At 39.0% G+C, this 17,351-nt stretch overlaps 1 protein-coding gene across 5 annotated transcripts in view; it reads left to right on the forward strand.

The window, feature by feature from the left end:
- The first annotated feature begins 1,372 nt into the window (after window positions 1-1,372).
- LOC126038059 (macrophage mannose receptor 1-like) overlaps window positions 1,373-17,351 on the forward strand; it is a 34,068-nt gene continuing 18,089 nt past the window's right edge. For 4 of the 5 annotated variants that reach the window (XM_049799156.1, XM_049799157.1, XM_049799160.1 and 1 more), the window contains exons 1-14: window positions 1,373-1,520; window positions 3,867-4,265; window positions 5,106-5,279; window positions 7,420-7,578; window positions 8,162-8,275; window positions 10,556-10,702; window positions 11,588-11,761; window positions 12,299-12,456; window positions 12,860-12,970; window positions 14,139-14,254; window positions 14,641-14,789; window positions 15,838-16,037; window positions 16,336-16,463; window positions 17,081-17,168. In XM_049799156.1, coding sequence (XP_049655113.1) covers window positions 1,451-1,520; window positions 3,867-4,265; window positions 5,106-5,279; window positions 7,420-7,578; window positions 8,162-8,275; window positions 10,556-10,702; window positions 11,588-11,761; window positions 12,299-12,456; window positions 12,860-12,970; window positions 14,139-14,254; window positions 14,641-14,789; window positions 15,838-16,037; window positions 16,336-16,463; window positions 17,081-17,168 — 2,187 coding nt within the window. In that variant the 5' untranslated portion in view covers window positions 1,373-1,450. The other variant, XM_049799158.1, reaches the window with a different exon arrangement.

The raw sequence follows: 17,351 nt of genomic DNA on the forward strand, positions 1-17,351 counted from the left end.
GATCTCTCAAGGATCTCTCGGAAAAACAGACCCGCAGTGCATAAGAACTGTACAGGAGAGATCATTGGGAAGGAGAGATTCATATGACATTGGATTGCTGGTTTGTAGATACTGCAATCAAACAAAACATATTGCAGAGGATAGGGAATGAAGGGCATTCTGTACTCAAACTACTTTTAATGACAATTCCCTTGATCTTACACCCTTTTTTTCCTTCATGTAAGTTACAACAATACCCATATTTATCTTTTTTGTAAATACTGACACTGAGTTGGATTCAGTGCTGTTTGATGACTAACAATAAAGGCAAGGCAAATCAAAAGAATAAACAGATGGAAAAAAACCATGAAATAGTATTATTTATAATATTGATGGTTGATATCGGTAACACAGCTTGAAGACCCTATACTCTATAACTGGGTTTCTTCTCTCACATTGTGATGTTTTGCCCTTGCAGAATATACTGTGAGATTTGTCTTCATAACAAAGCCATGAAAAATGAGAGAAAATTCTAAGGGCAATTTCTGCTGAATATCTTTTCTCCTTTTCCTTCAAAACAAATGAGGGATTTTGCATTATAGCTGAAGTTGATTTCCACTTACTAAAGGGCTGGAGCTCATTTGTACTGTTTGAAAATATTCCTCTTTCCTTGTCTCATTTACACTTGGTACAAGGAAAGAATTATTAAGTATTAAAATTCATTTGTACTTTAGGGATTAAATAATTTTGAAGGCAGTTTTGTTGTCAAAATCTCTCATTAACAGAAAGATATGTAGATTCTGCTAATTTGTATTGGTTCTCCTGAGATAAATTCACATGAAATAATAGCACAGTAGTTTTACCAGCTGATAAATCGGAGAAGATAAAAGCCAAGTGTATACATAGTGCCCAGTTTGTCAAGTTACTAAGCAAAATTAAATCATCCCACCTGGGTTAATTTTTCACACTGAAATAAGTCAACATTGTTCCTTGCATCAAATTAAATTAATATATCTTTTGTAGCAGTGAAGACCTATCTGGCCAAGAAATTAGCTTTTTTTTTTTTTTTTTTTTTTTTAGTTTCCCAGATAAGTATGTATGAGATTTAAAGTATATCCATTTAAAGTGTACTCCCTGCTTCTTTGTCTTTGAGGGCATGACTTTACAATCCTGGAGCAGAACCAAGAAAGTTAAAAATAATTCAGCGAAATGATGTTGAACGTTCAAACTTTGCCACTTGCATTTGAATGGATAGAAACTTCACTTTGAGATGCAAAGTTTGAATTTTGTAGTTGTTTATAGATTTCAAAATACCACATGTGACAGGATATTTCCTTATTTAGAGCCCAGAGTTTTCTCTTTCAACTAAAACTCTCCAAAACTGAGAAGGACCCAATGCCAACTGGTTCCTTAAGGACTTCTACTGCAGCAATTAATTTCAGCTCATCTCCTTGTGAATAAGAAGAAAGAAATGAAATACTTGATTTTTTCTACAGGTTTAGTTTTCCTCTCGTTCATTCACACTGCTTTTCAGACACTTGGTGAGTCTTTTTTTTTTTTTATCCTTTGCAAAAGTGGATGTGAAAGTGGGCATTTTTGTTTTCTTGCTTATTTCTCAGGCTCTTTAAGATTTTCACGCAGCTTGAATACCCTGCATTTCATATTCATCCTAACTGGAGTGGTCCACAGAAGTTTAAAAAAGATGCAGATACAGAGATGTTGGTTCACCTTTAAAGAAAGGGGAAGAGTTGAAATTGGGTAAACCTGGGAATCAGAAGTCAGGACAGGTTATGCATGCGGATAAAGATTTCCTTTTGGATACAACTTAATTATTGGTTATGTCTGCTCTGTGAAGTAGATGAAGTAGTGCACAGTATATGTGACTGAGTTACAAAAAAATGAAAAAGAGAAAGGAACTAAATAGGATGCTGTATGTGTATCTCCTAGCTTTAAGATGAGGTTGTGTGGGATGATAAGGAGCTTGTGGATTGATGTGACATGTAATACTGCGGCTGAACAGATGCCAGTGAAAAAAAAATTTAAAAGTTCAGAGTCAAGAAAAGCCCTGGAATAACCGCTATGGCTTTCAGAGTAAGGATGAGAAGCGTAGTTAAGGCTCTGAAGTTGACCAGGGACAGATCACAGCTCCCTTTTGATGTAAGAATGGTGATAAGGTCCAAGGACATTTTTCCTTTATCCTTCAATTCATTAGATTTGTGGAGGATTGGGGTATAAATTACGGCTTCTGAAAGCAGACACTGTGCCATGTGAGCTGTGCCAGCTCTAACCTGTGCAAAAAGGGGGTCTCCCCTCTGCTCTGAGAGCTGGGAACCAAACCCATGTGACAGTCCAAGCATAACCTCACCATTTCGAGCTAGAACTCCTATTATTAGACCCCAAAACACTGCGAGGGACAATAGCTGAAACTTAGGGCACTACACTAAGCACTTATTTAGTTGGCATTAAGAAATAAAAGATTTTAAAAGATTTAAAACTTTCTGCCTAAATGGACAAGGAAAGAAGAAACTAGGTCTTAGCTCCAAATTTAGATTTGAAGAAGTGAAACTTCCATAGATTACTAAACTGGTCAAAGCAATACAGGGCCTTCTTGGGAGAGATCTGGCATTAAATACAGATATCCTCACAAGAACTATTCTTCCTGTCAAAGCTTCCCAGAATTTCCCAGATACTTTCTGCTCTGCTCACTACTCAACACTGGCTGTGCCCTAACATCCTACCCTTGTCCTACAAATTTACTTTAGTGTTTGGAAGGGTATCTCACTGTACCTGATGTGGTTGGTTATTCTCTCAGACGGATACGGGGGTGATGCTGCACCTCGTTTCCAGGTGGGGATTTGAGGCGCAGAGAACTGAAGGGCAAAGCCTTGCCCTCCTGTCCCGTAGGTCCTAGAATATTCCCTGTAGTCCAAATTTCAGTCCCTCATGACCCAAAGCAAGTGGGAGCTGTACGCTACTTGACCTTTTGAAAAGCAGGCAGCTGTGTTCACAGAGCGATGCCCAGCACTGAACGACCTGCTTTATGTGTTGGCAGTACAACGGCAGTACTGGGTAGTCCTTCCCGGCAGGCCCTACTTGTCTCGACAGATTACTAAATTAGGCTGCCTATAATCCTTTGGGAATGTTAGCTAGCTTGTTGAGCATTCGCATACTGTCTTTCCATAACAAGGCACAGGCACGGACCTATAGTACCTTTACCTCTATATACTGCCTGGTGTTGGTTCTTCTGAGAATGTTTGTGATTTGATTGTGTGAATTACGTTGACTTCTTATGGTAGACATACTAATGAGAGGATACTGGAACACAGCAAGATAACAAGTCACCGTTCCACGTTTTTTCATAAAAAAACCTCCAAACCATAACAGAACATGCCAATTACAGAAAGAGCAAGAGTCACAGAAGGCTCACTCACTAACTATTAAGCACAAATGCAACCCTGTGGAGATCTATGTTAACATGGGCTAAATCTATAGTGCGTGAGGTGATGGCAAACTTCCAAATCTTCAGTAAGGTCTCTTTTGGAAATCTTGAAAGGAATGTGTATTTCAGGAGGGATTTAGAAAAATAAAATCCACTATACTCATGAAAATTCCATGATAGTGATGACATTTTTGAAACTGTCATAATATATTTTATGTGCTCTTATTCCTCTGTATTGTATTTACATGAGCTGCACTTATTTTTTCCTTCCCAGAAGGCAATAAAAGTCTTGAAAATGCTGTTTGATCTTTACAAAAGTGACTCAGATTTACAGTCTCCAGACATTAGTCAGATCAGCATAGAATCAACAGCACGTCTCTTTCCTCACAAGCTCCCCTCACCATGTGCTCACCATAAATACATTAATTCTGATTATTTTGTTTTACAGACAATGAAATATTGTTAATATACAATGAGGCTACTAAGCTCTGTTTAACTGCTCAGAGTTCTCATGCAGTGACCACAGCTTCTTGCAAGAAAAACACAGAGTTACAAAAATTCAGGTGGGTGTCTGCTCACCAGGTGATGAGCGTGGCGTTTGCGCAATGTTTGGGAGTGCCCTACAAGCAAAAGGAGGCTAAAATTTCTTTGTACCCATGCAACAATAAGAGTGAGTTCCAGAAATGGGAGTGTAGAAATGCGACCTTGGCAATCCAAGGGGAAGATTTATTTCTCAGTGCTGGCAAAAGAAAAGACGACAATATCGTGCTGAACACAGGATCAGCGATGATGAATAACTGGAAGATCTATGGAACCATGGATGATTTGTGTTCTCGAGGCCATGGAGGTAAAGTTTAAAGGTTAATCTTGATGGTGTATTGAACCCATGTGTTTGCCATCATGGATAGGGTCCTTTGATTTCTGCTCCCCTTAGTCTAACGTCAGCTGTTCTCCTTGAGGCAATGGTGGACCGGAGGATGATTAGTTCACATATTCGGGCCTGTATTCCTCCATCCTGGATATGGGCAGCTGCTTAGCTTCACACAGAATGCAGTATGTGCAAAAAAAGTGCATTTTTTTTCTTTACTTTTCAAGCAAAGGTGGATCTAGGCTATTTTTAATTGTTAGCTTTAATCAAAGTGCTTTATTTAATGGTATACTAGTACTAGTGAAATTGTATTAGTATTGTTGGATGAAAGGCAAAAATCTTTATGTTTAATATGCCAATACTAAATGTAAGAAAATAATTCCATGGACGCTACCATTCAATTCCTCTATGAGATTTCAGATGCCAAAAATGCCACAACATTTAACAATTGAATCAATGATGTATTTTTAATGAATGATGGGAAGTTAAGCTACATGATAAACAAGTACTGGTATTTTCAGAAAATTATATTTGAATACATGAGACAAAAATCACTACAGTTCTTTCAGAGCTGGCTACAGTATGAAGCTTCTCTATTTCCAGCTGTTACAGCTGGTGATATCGTAAGCAACTGGTGAATTGCAAGACCTACCCAGAACTTCCTTGGAAGACACTGCTGGTGACAGTAGGTGCCCAGTTACACTGCTGTAACACTTGTACTGCTTTGTCCACATAGCCTTATGGAGAGTACAGATATGCAGAGAACTGGGTCCCCCGGATTCCCATACCTATATTCTAATTTCTCTTTTGCCCCCTCAGATCTCTTCACACTGTTAGGAAATGCCAACGGAGCTGCGTGTGCCTTCCCCTTCCAGCTGAGCGGTAAATGGTACGCCGGGTGCACGGCTGCAGGCAGGTCGGACGGCTTGCTCTGGTGTGCAACGACTCCTGACTTCGATGCGGACCGTTTGTATGGGTTCTGTCCAACTGGCAGTAAGTCCCAAAAGCTGACATAGATGCTATAACACAACACTGATAGATAAATATATCAATACTGATATTGATATCAATATCGATATCAAAGCTTTAAATAGAACTGCATTCAGCATAAAATCATTTGAAAACGGAGATGCTACTCACAGCCTAATGCTCCTTGCCTCATTGCTACCTATAGTAACAGTAGTATAACCTTTTCTACCCATGCAAATCTCTGTTCTGTATAACAAGATTGGTCTACAGTCCACGGAGGATGTAGTTTGTTTTCTGAAAGACATAAAATAAGAAGATTGGCTCAAAGGTCTTACTGAAATAGCAGCATCATCAGCCTTTCCCTTGTAGTGTTTCAGATTCCATTACAAGATAATGTTATCTCAACAGATAAATGTATGTGCATCTGAGTGCAGGATGATGAACATCAAAATATGGTGTTAATGAAGATACTAAAAATGCTGCCTCAGACCTAATTTTTCAGTGCTATACCACAGACTCACTATTTGGCATTTTGATAGGAGTATTGCACTGAGAAACCAGGTTGAACTCATCATCAACCACCATCTACCAGCACCATTTTCACTGATATTACTGAAAATTATTTCCTGCTGCAATATTGCATGCAGTAGCTTCAAAAATCCCAGAACATCCTCACTATATAAACTGGCAAACATGAAGTATTTGACATTAAAGAATTGTTGGGACCATATCACTAAAACCTGAGTCTACAATTAAAAAAGAATGTTACAAGTTTGAACTGAATCGGCAATAAAGAAAAACACTAAAAATTAGAAAACATTTCATCTAATGACTCGTTCAAGAAATTCACTATCTTTTCCTCAACAAAAGAGGAAGTTAGGGGAAGTTGTAATCACAGTTTATTAGCACTTGCCCGGGGAACAATTTTGCTAACAGTGCGCTCTCAGAAGACAATTTCTAAATTCCAATTACCTAAAACATACAGAGTAGACATAAAGAATACATTTTTAAAAAATCATAGAATCGTAGAATCATTTAGGTTGAAAAGACCTTTAAGATCATTGAGTCCAACTGCCAAGCCCACCACTAAACCATGTCCCTAAGTGCCACATCTATGTGTCTTTTAAATACCTCCAGGGATGGTGACTCAGCCACTTCCCTGAGCAGCCTATTCCCATGCTTGACAACCCTTTCCATGAAGAAGTTTTTCCTAATATCCAACCTCAACCTCCCCTGGCGCAGCTTGAGGCCATTTCCTCTTGTCCTATCGCTTGTTACTTGGGAGAAGAGACAGACCCCCACCTCACTGCAACCTCCTTTCAGGTAGTTGCAGAGAGTGATAAAGTCTCCCCTCAGCCTTCTCTTCTCTAAACTAAACAGCCCCAGTTCCCTCAGCCACTACTCATAGGACTTGTTCTCTAGACCCTTCACCAACTTGGTTGCCCTTCTCTGGACACACTCCAGCACCTCAATGTCCTTCCTGTAGTGAGGGGCCCAAAACTGAACACAGGACTCGAGGTGCGGCCTCACCAGTGCCGAGTACAGGGGGACAATCACTTCCCTGCTCCTGCCGGCCACACTATTTCTGATACAGGCCAGGGTGCCGTTGGCCTTCTTGGCCACCTGGGCACACTGCTGGCTCATATTTAGCCAGCTGTCAGCCGGCACCCCCAGGTCTGCCAGGCAGCTTGCCAGCCACTCTTCCCCAAGCCTGTAGCATTGCAAGTGTAATTAATGATGGCATAGTTTGAAAAACAAACTTTCCATCATTGGAAATGTTTGCATTTCAGTAGTATTGCAGCCAAGAATTAATTCAGGCATAGCCTATGAGCTGCTGAACAGGTTTTCAGAGTAGATAATGACCAACGTGCAGTTTTGCTTTATTGATCTCTTGACACTATCTTATTTCACTTGGAGATTATCAGATTTGACAGGCGAAAATGAAAATAAAGGATGAAAGGCCCATCTCTGCTAACGTCAATGCCAAACCCTCTTTTACTTAAGAAAGAGCAAGCTAATGAAGGATTGTGGGTTTTGGGGGTCTAAGCCTTATTTGTTCCCGAATCTCATTTCACAAGTAAGCTTGCAGTTAAATTTTCTCATAACATTTTGTGTAAGATGTTTGTAACAAACTGCAATACTAAATCTTCTTTCTCTCACACAGACAATGACAGATTTTGGAGCGCAGATCCTTTGACAGGAACCTACTACCAGATAAACTACCAGTCAGCTCTCACGTGGCACCAAGCAAGGAAGAGCTGCCAGCAGCAGAACGCAGAATTATTAAGTGTCACAGAGATACATGAACAAATGTATCTAAGAGGTGAACTAATAAGCAAGACTCAGTAAAAAGAGGTTTTTTGACTAATTACAAATGTTTCAGTGCTTTAATCATGTTACAATGAACAGCTGATGTAAAAAGGGTATATGTAGTGCTAGAGAAATAGCACAATTAACAGTATAGTAAGGTTTTTACAGGTGGAACTTTAGTAAGTTGTGGAATTGCCATTTGAAATTATTTCTTTTTTTTTTTTTTTTTTTTTTTTCTCCAAAGGAAGTTAAGAATTCCCAGCTAATTAAGCAAAAGTTGGCTCAAGATCAGAAAACACCAGGAAGGACCCAGAAAGGGACCTCACAGAAGAAGTGGCATTATAGGAGGCAGTCATTAAAGAAATCATTATGCTTCACGTATATATAATGAAATAGATTTTTGGAAATACCATACAAATTTTATGCAAAACACTATTACCTTTAACTACAGAATAAACTCTCAGAGTTTATTACCAATAAACATGGATTCTGTACTGAATTTAGAAATCACTAAGCACTTCTCTTCCTCCAAGCTTTGAAAATGCAGAGCATTTCCTAACAAGTCTCATTAGAATTCACCAATTTTGGTTACCTAGATTTGATTGACAGCAAGAGATCCTCTCTCTGGATTGGGCTTAACAGTCTGAATCTCAAGAGTGGCTGGCAGTGGAGCGGTGGCATTCCCTTCAGATACTTTAACTGGGCACCAGGTAGGAATCGTTTTTTTAACAGTTTCTGGAATTAATATTTCCCACTAGTATGATGAATGCATATTAATTACAGTCCTGTAGTATTCCCCATGAACATGAAGAAATGGAGTTGAAAGGCTTATTGAGATATGTGAGATTAAAAAGCTGAGGATGATGCTTTTCTTCACTGGATATATCACAAGCAGCTTCAAGCGGAAGAGTTGAATAAACTCATCTCCTATCAGAAGTAGATAAAGTGAAAAGCACTAGTCGAGCTGTAGCATACCAGGAATGCCTTTAAGTCAATTAAAACCTCTGTATCTCTTCAACTCTCACAAGGGTTATCAGACCCTGCATCCTGCAAGGACTCAGCTGTCAGTGAGCATCAATCTTGCAAAACCTTCCCCTTCACTTTTTATGCTTTTCCTCTTCTCTCCTCTTTAACATTCAAGAGAGACTGTAAATAGAGTTCACAGCATTGGCAGTTTATCTTCGAAAGTCGCTTAATGATTGTCATGGCAACGGCTGGTTGCAGCAAATGCTGAATGTTTGCTTGCTGAATAAATGCACACGTGTTCCATCTTTTAGCCTTCCCAAAGTCTCAAAGGTGCCACCTGTTTCTTATCTAGCACAGAGGATGAAGAGAAAGCCCAGAGTTGCTGAGTCTGGTAGAGGGTGTTCTACCTTCTGCTGAGCTAGTCAAATTCCTTAAGTCAAGCAGCCCAAACCCTCGGAGTTCCTGTATCCCCACACGGTTGTTATTACGATGAGTTAATCTACAGATTTCCAGTTTGCTGCAAAATTTTTATAAGTTGTATCTTTCGGGGGGAGGAAAAAACCCCAGTCATCACACTGTGGAACTCTCCGACAAGAGGAAAACACTGCCCATTCCCCAAGGACAGTGGTCCTGGCAAACCTCCTGGAGGGCCGGTTGCAGAGGTAGGCAGAGGAGAGACACAGAGCAAGTGTGAAGGCATGTGAGGAGGCTCTCCTTGCAGCAAGGAGCAGATCTGCTGCCAAGTTGCTGAAGGGACATGCAGAAAGGACCTTTCTGCATAGGCCTGAGTGGAACTTTTTTGTTCCAGCACACCACTCAAAGCTGCTGGTCCAGAACCTGACATAGAAAGGAAAGACTGCCCTGCAAGGGCATTGTAGAAATGAGGAAATTTGTATTCACATGTGATTTGGTATACCTCATCCAAAAGGATGATGCCTTATATATTTTATTTTAGGAATTCCGTATTATTATTTTTGTGTTCTGCTAAACACAGCTCTAGAAACTAGAAGTCATTTAACATGCCCCCATAAAGAGGAAGCCTACTCCGTCAGGCTTTGTCCAATCTAGGTTCCCACCACTCCCTACTCAGCTGTGAGACAATGTAACCCACAGATCGGTGGCATTTTGCTTTTGTCTCATATGCTTAACAAATAATATTCATTCACTCTACAATGCAGAGCTAGAACTCTAATTTTCAGGTTTTGAAATTTCTTTTTATTCTTAGCAGCTGATGGTTCTTACTCTGAAGAACAATCTTCTTTCTTCACATCTGTAAAATTTCTTGCCTGAATATGAACTATGTTAAGATGCTACCTTACTGCATTCCTGCCCAAAAATATTAGCTCGAACTGCGTCCTCTGATTTCATGACTGTAACTGACTGGTTTAGGCTCATCATGTAGTCCTATTAGCATAATTGGGTCCTGACAAATTGTGTATATAAAACTAGATGTTTCATGAGTTGTGAAACTATGAACTCTGGTTTCCTACAGCCTGTGCACAGCACTGCAACTGTAACGGCACCAGGTACCCCTTCAATGTCTGGACTCTTCAGTCCAGCATCTACTGACTGGGCAACAACATAACTTGTTCTGCAACTGGTTGTAAACTACATGTTCCTTCGTGGCTGTATGGCTGGCCCCTATGCACAGCCTGATTAAAGGGCAGGGTGGGGACAAGGAAAGGACTTGCTGCAGCCTTTCCATCAGTGCAGGCTCAAAGTTTAGTCTCTCTTCTGTGCAAGCCAACAATTTTCACAGAACTTACAGGAATGTCTTATTTTTGAGACAGCCATTCTGCAATCAAATATGGCAGAAAGTGTGAATTATGCAACAAGCATCTGAAAAAATGTTTTGATGGGTACTTTTAAATTACATTTACTTATCTCCGGTAGAAAAATAACTGTAGCAGTGAAGTCATGAGTCCATAATTGACACAGGAAAAGGCTGGAAGTAAATTGTTCTTTCAGCTGCTGACATAAAACCTGTGCTACATAAAAAAGAATTTGTTTTTTTTTCTATGAAGGAAGCCCTGAGCCTGAGCCTGAGAAACTGTGTGCAGTACTAAATCCCAGAAGAGATGCTAAATGGGAAAACCAGCCATGTGAGCTGAAAGTTGGCTATATCTGTAAAAAAGAAAACTCCACACTGGATCCTTTCATTCTTCCATCAGGTATGTTTGATAAAGACAGAATTTGTGTCACTAAAATTAAATTTCATGGCTATTTAAAATTAAAAAAAAGCACTGTCATTTGTTCTGCTTTGAGGAGTGGCACAGAACAAAGCATACTGTTATTTCTTTAACTAAATATATGTAAATACTGGAAATGTTCCGGGAACCCAGTAACCACACAAGCAATTTTTATTTCATGTTTTTATTCGCAATTCCAGAGGCACTGGTCTAAGCCATAAACTATCACAGAAGTATCATGGACTGCATGGACGTGAAAATAAACTTAGAAATGCCTCACCCTTCCTGCAGTGCATTCTAATGAAAACATGGAGGCTCATCACTGAAGGCTTGAAAAGATGTCACCAATAGGCTCAAACCACCTCATCGGTGGGGTTGCCTGTGACCTAGAAAGATGGCAAAAAAGAGCAAGCTCCTTCAGATGGCTTTCCTCTGATTTATTTAATAAGACTTAGTATGGGAAGCCATGTATGCAGAGAATTACTTCTGCTGCAGTAATAATGCCTTTATGAAATATGCAAAACATAATTGGGTGGGGTATATTGTGTGAAAACACTATATATGGAATTCCAAAATATTCCTCTGTCCAAAAGCGAATATTTCACACTAGTGAAGCCCAGTAACCACTGGCTCCATTATTTTCCTTTTTTGTTTAAATGCAGTGTGTATTCTGTAAAAGTACAGTGTGCAACAGCAAACAGACTAAAATGTTTTATATGTATGAGGAATGAATAGAAGCACTGCTTATTTATAAGCACTCAATTTTCATTCTAATTAGTTAATTAACTGATTTCAAATGTAATTGTCGTTATTCTAGACTAGACTGTTTAAAAACTTGAAATATCTATTGATTTTGACGGAATGCAGAGCCTGTTAAATGCCCAGAAGGATGGTTGCCCTATGGAGATCACTGTTTCATGGTTCATAGAGACCCCAGAGTATGGAGAGAAGCCCTAATTTCCTGCAATGAGAGCAACGGCAATCTGGCCAGTATCCACAACCCTGAGGAGCATAGCTTCATACTGTCTCAGCTTGGCTACAGTGAGTATTTCTACAGGGCAGTTTGGTAGAAATGGAGAATTATATTAGTGGAAACCGTACAGGATTAAAAAAACCCAAACTTGTTTGATGTGAATATTTATAGGGAAAGCCCACAGATAGATTAAAAACAAAACCACCAAAAAAACACAAGAGGAATCATTAGTGCTTTCTTCATTTTCTTTTTCATTCTTTTCATTTTGATTTTCATTTGTTTTTCACTGCATGAAATCACTTGAAGGAAATAACTGCTCTGTTTACTGCAGTATTTGGGTTTATCATCTGCCTCAGGCACCTTGTAGCTGCAGACACAGTAATGGACTTTTACTGATAAAGCTGAGGAATCTCATTTCCTGCTGGTATCTCATTTTTTAACTTCTTGAAAGAAGAATGTGAATTAGATCTTAAAATAAGCTCCACTGTCATTTAATCTAGATGAATTTGTATTGTAACATGGCAATTTCAGCTCATCTCCACAAAATCTTGCTCCTATGGACTGTTTTAACTTGGGTACTAACATAGGTGATTTTCTGTTCTTAGAAGCTGTGGATGAGCTGTGGATTGGTCTGAATGACCTCAACACTCAAATGTACTTTGAGTGGAGTGATGGGACGGCTGTGACATATACCAAATGGTTGCCTGGAGAACCAACCCATGCAATCAATGGGCAAGAAGATTGTGTCATTATGGCAGGAGAGGTAGAATCATTCCACATTCGTGTAGCACTATACTATTTGAATTTTGTTTCTATTTTTAGGGTTTCTTTGAATGCAACTTTGAAAAAAATCAGAGAATGGCATCTTTAGTCACTCAGAAAGATGGTTGTTCTAAATTGAATTTAAAGTTAGAGATAACTAGATAAATGTTCATATCTGATGGTGGGTGTACATTATATGCCAAGCAAACCTTAACAGTCTGTCTGTGACACTTAGCTTAACATAACCTCACAGTTAAGCACAAATACTTGGAATTCATTAAAAAGTACAGATCTGTATTCTCCCACTGAAACAATATTTAAAAAAAAATATTAAAATCAGTATTGTTTCTAAAGGAAACAGGTTCTGCCTTACTACTTTTCACCTCTTCCCAAACTGCATTTAGGATGGATACTGGGCAGACAGTGCCTGTGATAGAAAGTTAGGTTACATCTGCAGAAGAGACCCACTACAAGGAGCTTCTGGGGCAGCAAAGACTGATCCTGCCTGCCTGAAGGTAAGAAGAAAGTGTAACCAAGAATCTGGTGAGCAAAAATCCATTTTTTTTTTCACAAGCTCCACTTGACATTGAAACTATGGGGTTTTTTTTACCCCTAACAAGTGTGACTGTACATCAAATTCAGGGTGATAATTTTCACTACATTCCCTAATTTAAAAGAAAGTTATTTTGAAATTTTTTTTGTCAATGTCAGGTCCATTATCTCTCAGAACTGTCTGTGAAAGAGCCTAAAGCCATTACTGAGGTTTTCTGCATATTTGTTATATTGTTCTACAACCATCTGTGGTTATCTAAGACATAGCAGAGACCGGGAACCATTTCTGGACTATGTGACATGATGCAAGATGATGACAAATCTCACTATTGAAGCCAAATCAAAACAATCAAACTGCTTTTATGAGTGAATTTGTTTTGAACAAGTTATTTTACCCTACTGGGGTTTTTTTCTTCTTTTTCTCTCTTTTTACTTTCCTATTTACTACTGTTCTATATTTAGTAACATATCCCACAAACCCATATGGGGACAGAGCTGAGACTCATTGTGCTAGATGGAACTAGGCAGCAGTCAAATACTGAACACAGATTTTATTTACCTTCTTTGGTTGCAGCAAGCAAATCTTGAGCTGGTATAGAAGGGAAAAGTGGCTTGGAATTAGCTGTAAAATTTTGAGGATTTTGCTTTTCAATAATTTTTATGCTACCTCTTCAGTCAGACATTTTAGGTGAGCTGATAAGTTAAATCAATTAATTAGTCTTGTTCCTGTTCTTTTAGCCTAGAAGCATCAGGAAACTTGAGTCAGCATCTCACTATAACACAGACTACTATCTTCAGTTCTGAGCAAGGAAGTATTTTATTCACCAGCTTCTGAATACAGTTTCCATTCTGTGTGCCTCTGACTTTTTTATCTGTTAAAATTTATCAGTTACTAATTGTCAAAAAAGGGGGACTCATATGTATTAAATCTCTTCCTTCTGGATGTTTACTAAGCTTAAATTTCCATTGGTCCACCGTAATTCAAATGGATACATTATAACATTAGGTTATATTAAAATATGTTGATTTAAGGGTGTACGTTGAAGTTCAAGCACTATAACATATGCTCTTTTTACTGCTTTTTTTTTTAACTTATTTTTTTTACTTTTACATTTCACATGTTCTTGACAGGGCTGGGAAAGACATGGTTTCTACTGCTACCTGGTTGGCCATACCTCTGTAACTTTTTCAGAAGCAAAGAAAACCTGTGAAAGGAGCAGTGGTTATTTAACAAGTATAAGAGACAGGTACAAAAAGAGTTTTAAAACTGTATATCTGATGCAGTAATATTGGAATTTTATAAAATAGTTGAGAACCTTTTGGGAAAAAATGCAAAACCAGAAAAACAGAATATCATTTTTCTGAGAAAAAAAATAATCAATAAATACAGTACTTTACTCTGAAAGAATAGACTACAGCTGCTTCCGTTCTGAAAGGAGCAGTTTTTCAGTACAGCACAGCTTCACCTGCTATTGAAGCTCGTCCATCTGGTACCCAGTTAAGTAACATATTTCTATCTAAAAGGAACCTAATGGAGACTCCATTCATTCTACTCTTGTGTGTTTAGGATGCTGAGAAATGGCACACAAAGGCAAAGCTAGACTTAATCCCCATCTGATTCTTGTTATTTCAGATATGAGCAAGCCTACCTGACCAGCCTTGTTGGCCTGAGCTCTGAGAAGTATTTTTGGATTGGTCTCTCAGACACAGAAGAGCAAGGGATGTTCAAGTGGGTGACTGGTGAAGGTGTTCTGTACACAAACTGGAATGCAGCAATGCCTGGTACTCTGCCATCGGATTAAATTTATGCTACTAAGGAACTTTCTGTGTTGTCATTCTAAACTGTTTCCCAACTTTGCTAAAACACATACATGATGACACATAGGAATATTCTGCCTTTGAAACAGGAGCGTCTTTTGATACGTGTACTCGGCACCGGTGAGGCCGCACCTCGAGTGCTGTGTTCAGTTTTGGGCCCCTCACTGCAGGAAAGACATTGAGGTGCTGGAGCGTGTCCAGAGAAGGGCAACCAAGTTGGTGAGGGGCCTGGGGCACAAGTCTGATGAGGAGCAGCTGAGGGAGCTGGGGCTGTTTAGTTTAGAGAAGAGAAGGCTGAGGGGAGACTTTATCGCTCTCTACAACTACCTGAAAGGAGGTTGCAGTGAGGTGGGGGTCTGTCTCTTCTCCCAAGTAACAAGCGATAGGACAAGAGGAAATGGCCTCAAGTTGCGCCAGGGGAGGTTGAGGTTGGATATTAGGAAAAACTTCTTCATGGAAAGGGTTGTCAAGCATTGGAACAGGCTGCCCAGGGAAGTGGTTGAGTCACTATCCCTGGAGGTATTTAAAAGACACATAGATGTGGCACTTAGGGACATGGTTTCGTGGTGGACTTGGCAGTGTTAGGTTAACAGCTGGACTCAATGATCTTAAAGGTCTTTTCAACTTAAATGATTCTATGATTCTAGGATTTTCTATGATGCCATGAAAATATTTCTTTTCTGCCTCCTCATTGCTTATAAGAGCAAAATCAAACTGAGCGGAAAGGGTGAAATCCCTTCCAGCCTGGGCAACGGGCTGCCAAATCCTTGCAGTGAGTGGCATAGGGAAGCGGCATGCAAGGGGTTGTTCATGCGCTTGTAAAGCTTTTCATCGGGGAGGGAAGATGATGAAGGACTCCGCTTGCTGGTCTCCTCTTTTTGCAGTTCCTCCTTTAAGCAGACACTATACTTAATATTTCAGTAAGTCTTTTGTAAATGAATGACATGAGCTGTAAAAATGCCAAAGGAACCACTTTAAAACACATTCCAACTTTCTTTTATATCTCACAAAGGGAATGAAGCTGGTTGTGTTGCCCTAAGGACTGGAAATGCAGCTGGACTATGGGATGTTCAGAACTGTGAAATAAAGGCAAAATTTCTCTGCAAAAAACTAGCTGAAAAAATCACTCTTCCTCTTGCTCCTGAAACTGTTTCTGATTCCAAATGTCCTTTGGGTTGGGATACAAGCAATAGCACTAATTCATGCTTTAGAGTAAGTATTATTTTTTCCAGTAATCCTACTCATGAGACAGAACAGCACCAAACAGATAGGGCGTCTAAGCTTCAGAGAATGGCACGTTATTGCACAAATGTAGTAAGCTTTTACACAACTATTCATGGAAATCACTGCAGTTATCGCTCTATGAGTGATATGTAAAGTTATCCAATTAGCATATTCTTTAATTCATATTATATATGTAATGGAATGTTTTCCTATTTTGTTTGTACAAGGCAGTCAGCAGATTTATTTTTAATATGCTGTAAAGATAGTGTTCTACCTGTGTCTATAGGCTTTTGTGAGAGAAGAAAACCAAAAGAAAACATGGCTTGAAGCCCGAGATTTCTGCAGAGAAATAGGAGGAGATCTGGCTGCCATTAGAAGTGAAGAAGAGCAAACAGTGATAGAAAACTTAATAATGTAAGTAAACAAAATATCTAATAATTGAAATTTTGGTGTAACAATAATTTATATATGAATAATGATAATATTCTTGAGTTGCTCCTGAGATAATTAGTTGAAAATTAGTTTATCATCATAGTCATAAGAAAAAGAACTGAGAAAGTGTGTCATATGGGTACCATTTTCAAAGACATTTTTGGAGTTCCTAAAATTTGTCATCAACTGCAATTTTTTTTAAATTAAAAAACCCCACACCCAACAACCAAATTGGTTGAATGCTTCTCCTTCAGATCCATTTCTAAGTTTGTTCACTGAACCATTTTGAAACTAAATTGTGACTTCCAGCAAACCTGAACATTTCATTTCTCAAAGAACACTATAATCACAACATCAATGAAGAAAAAAGATGTGATCTGTTTTTAACACAACTATTTGCAAAGTAGAAAATTTTAAGGCATGAACTTCACTTACTTGCTAATGGGATTTTGCTCGCCAACAGCATTTCATTATTTTAAAAATTTCTACTCTATATGAAGTCTTCAGTGTGAGAGTTATTGTCCCACGTAACTTGCAAAATGTAGCAGAGCTAACAACATACATTCTCTTCTTCCATGATACATTTTTTCACACTCTAGAAAAAAATCCCCATCACCTCAGCCTTTCTGGATAGGCTTGCAGTGTTTGGATCCTGATGGCGGGCTTTCCTGGAGTGATGGATCACCGGTGAGTGTTTGACCTTGCCAGTTTCTTTCTGTTCTGACTTTTTTGCTGTTGTAGCTGTTTCCATGACTTGCGTGGATGCAAGCTGCATAAGAATTCCCCAAAATGTCTACCTTGCCACTGGGTAGTTCTAAATCATTATTCTTCATAGTGGTTTGGAAGAGAAAAAGGCCAACAAACCCCGAG

Source organism: Accipiter gentilis, chromosome 4 (genome assembly GCF_929443795.1).
Source record: "Accipiter gentilis chromosome 4, bAccGen1.1, whole genome shotgun sequence".
Classification (NCBI taxonomy): Eukaryota; Metazoa; Chordata; class Aves; order Accipitriformes; family Accipitridae; genus Astur; species Astur gentilis.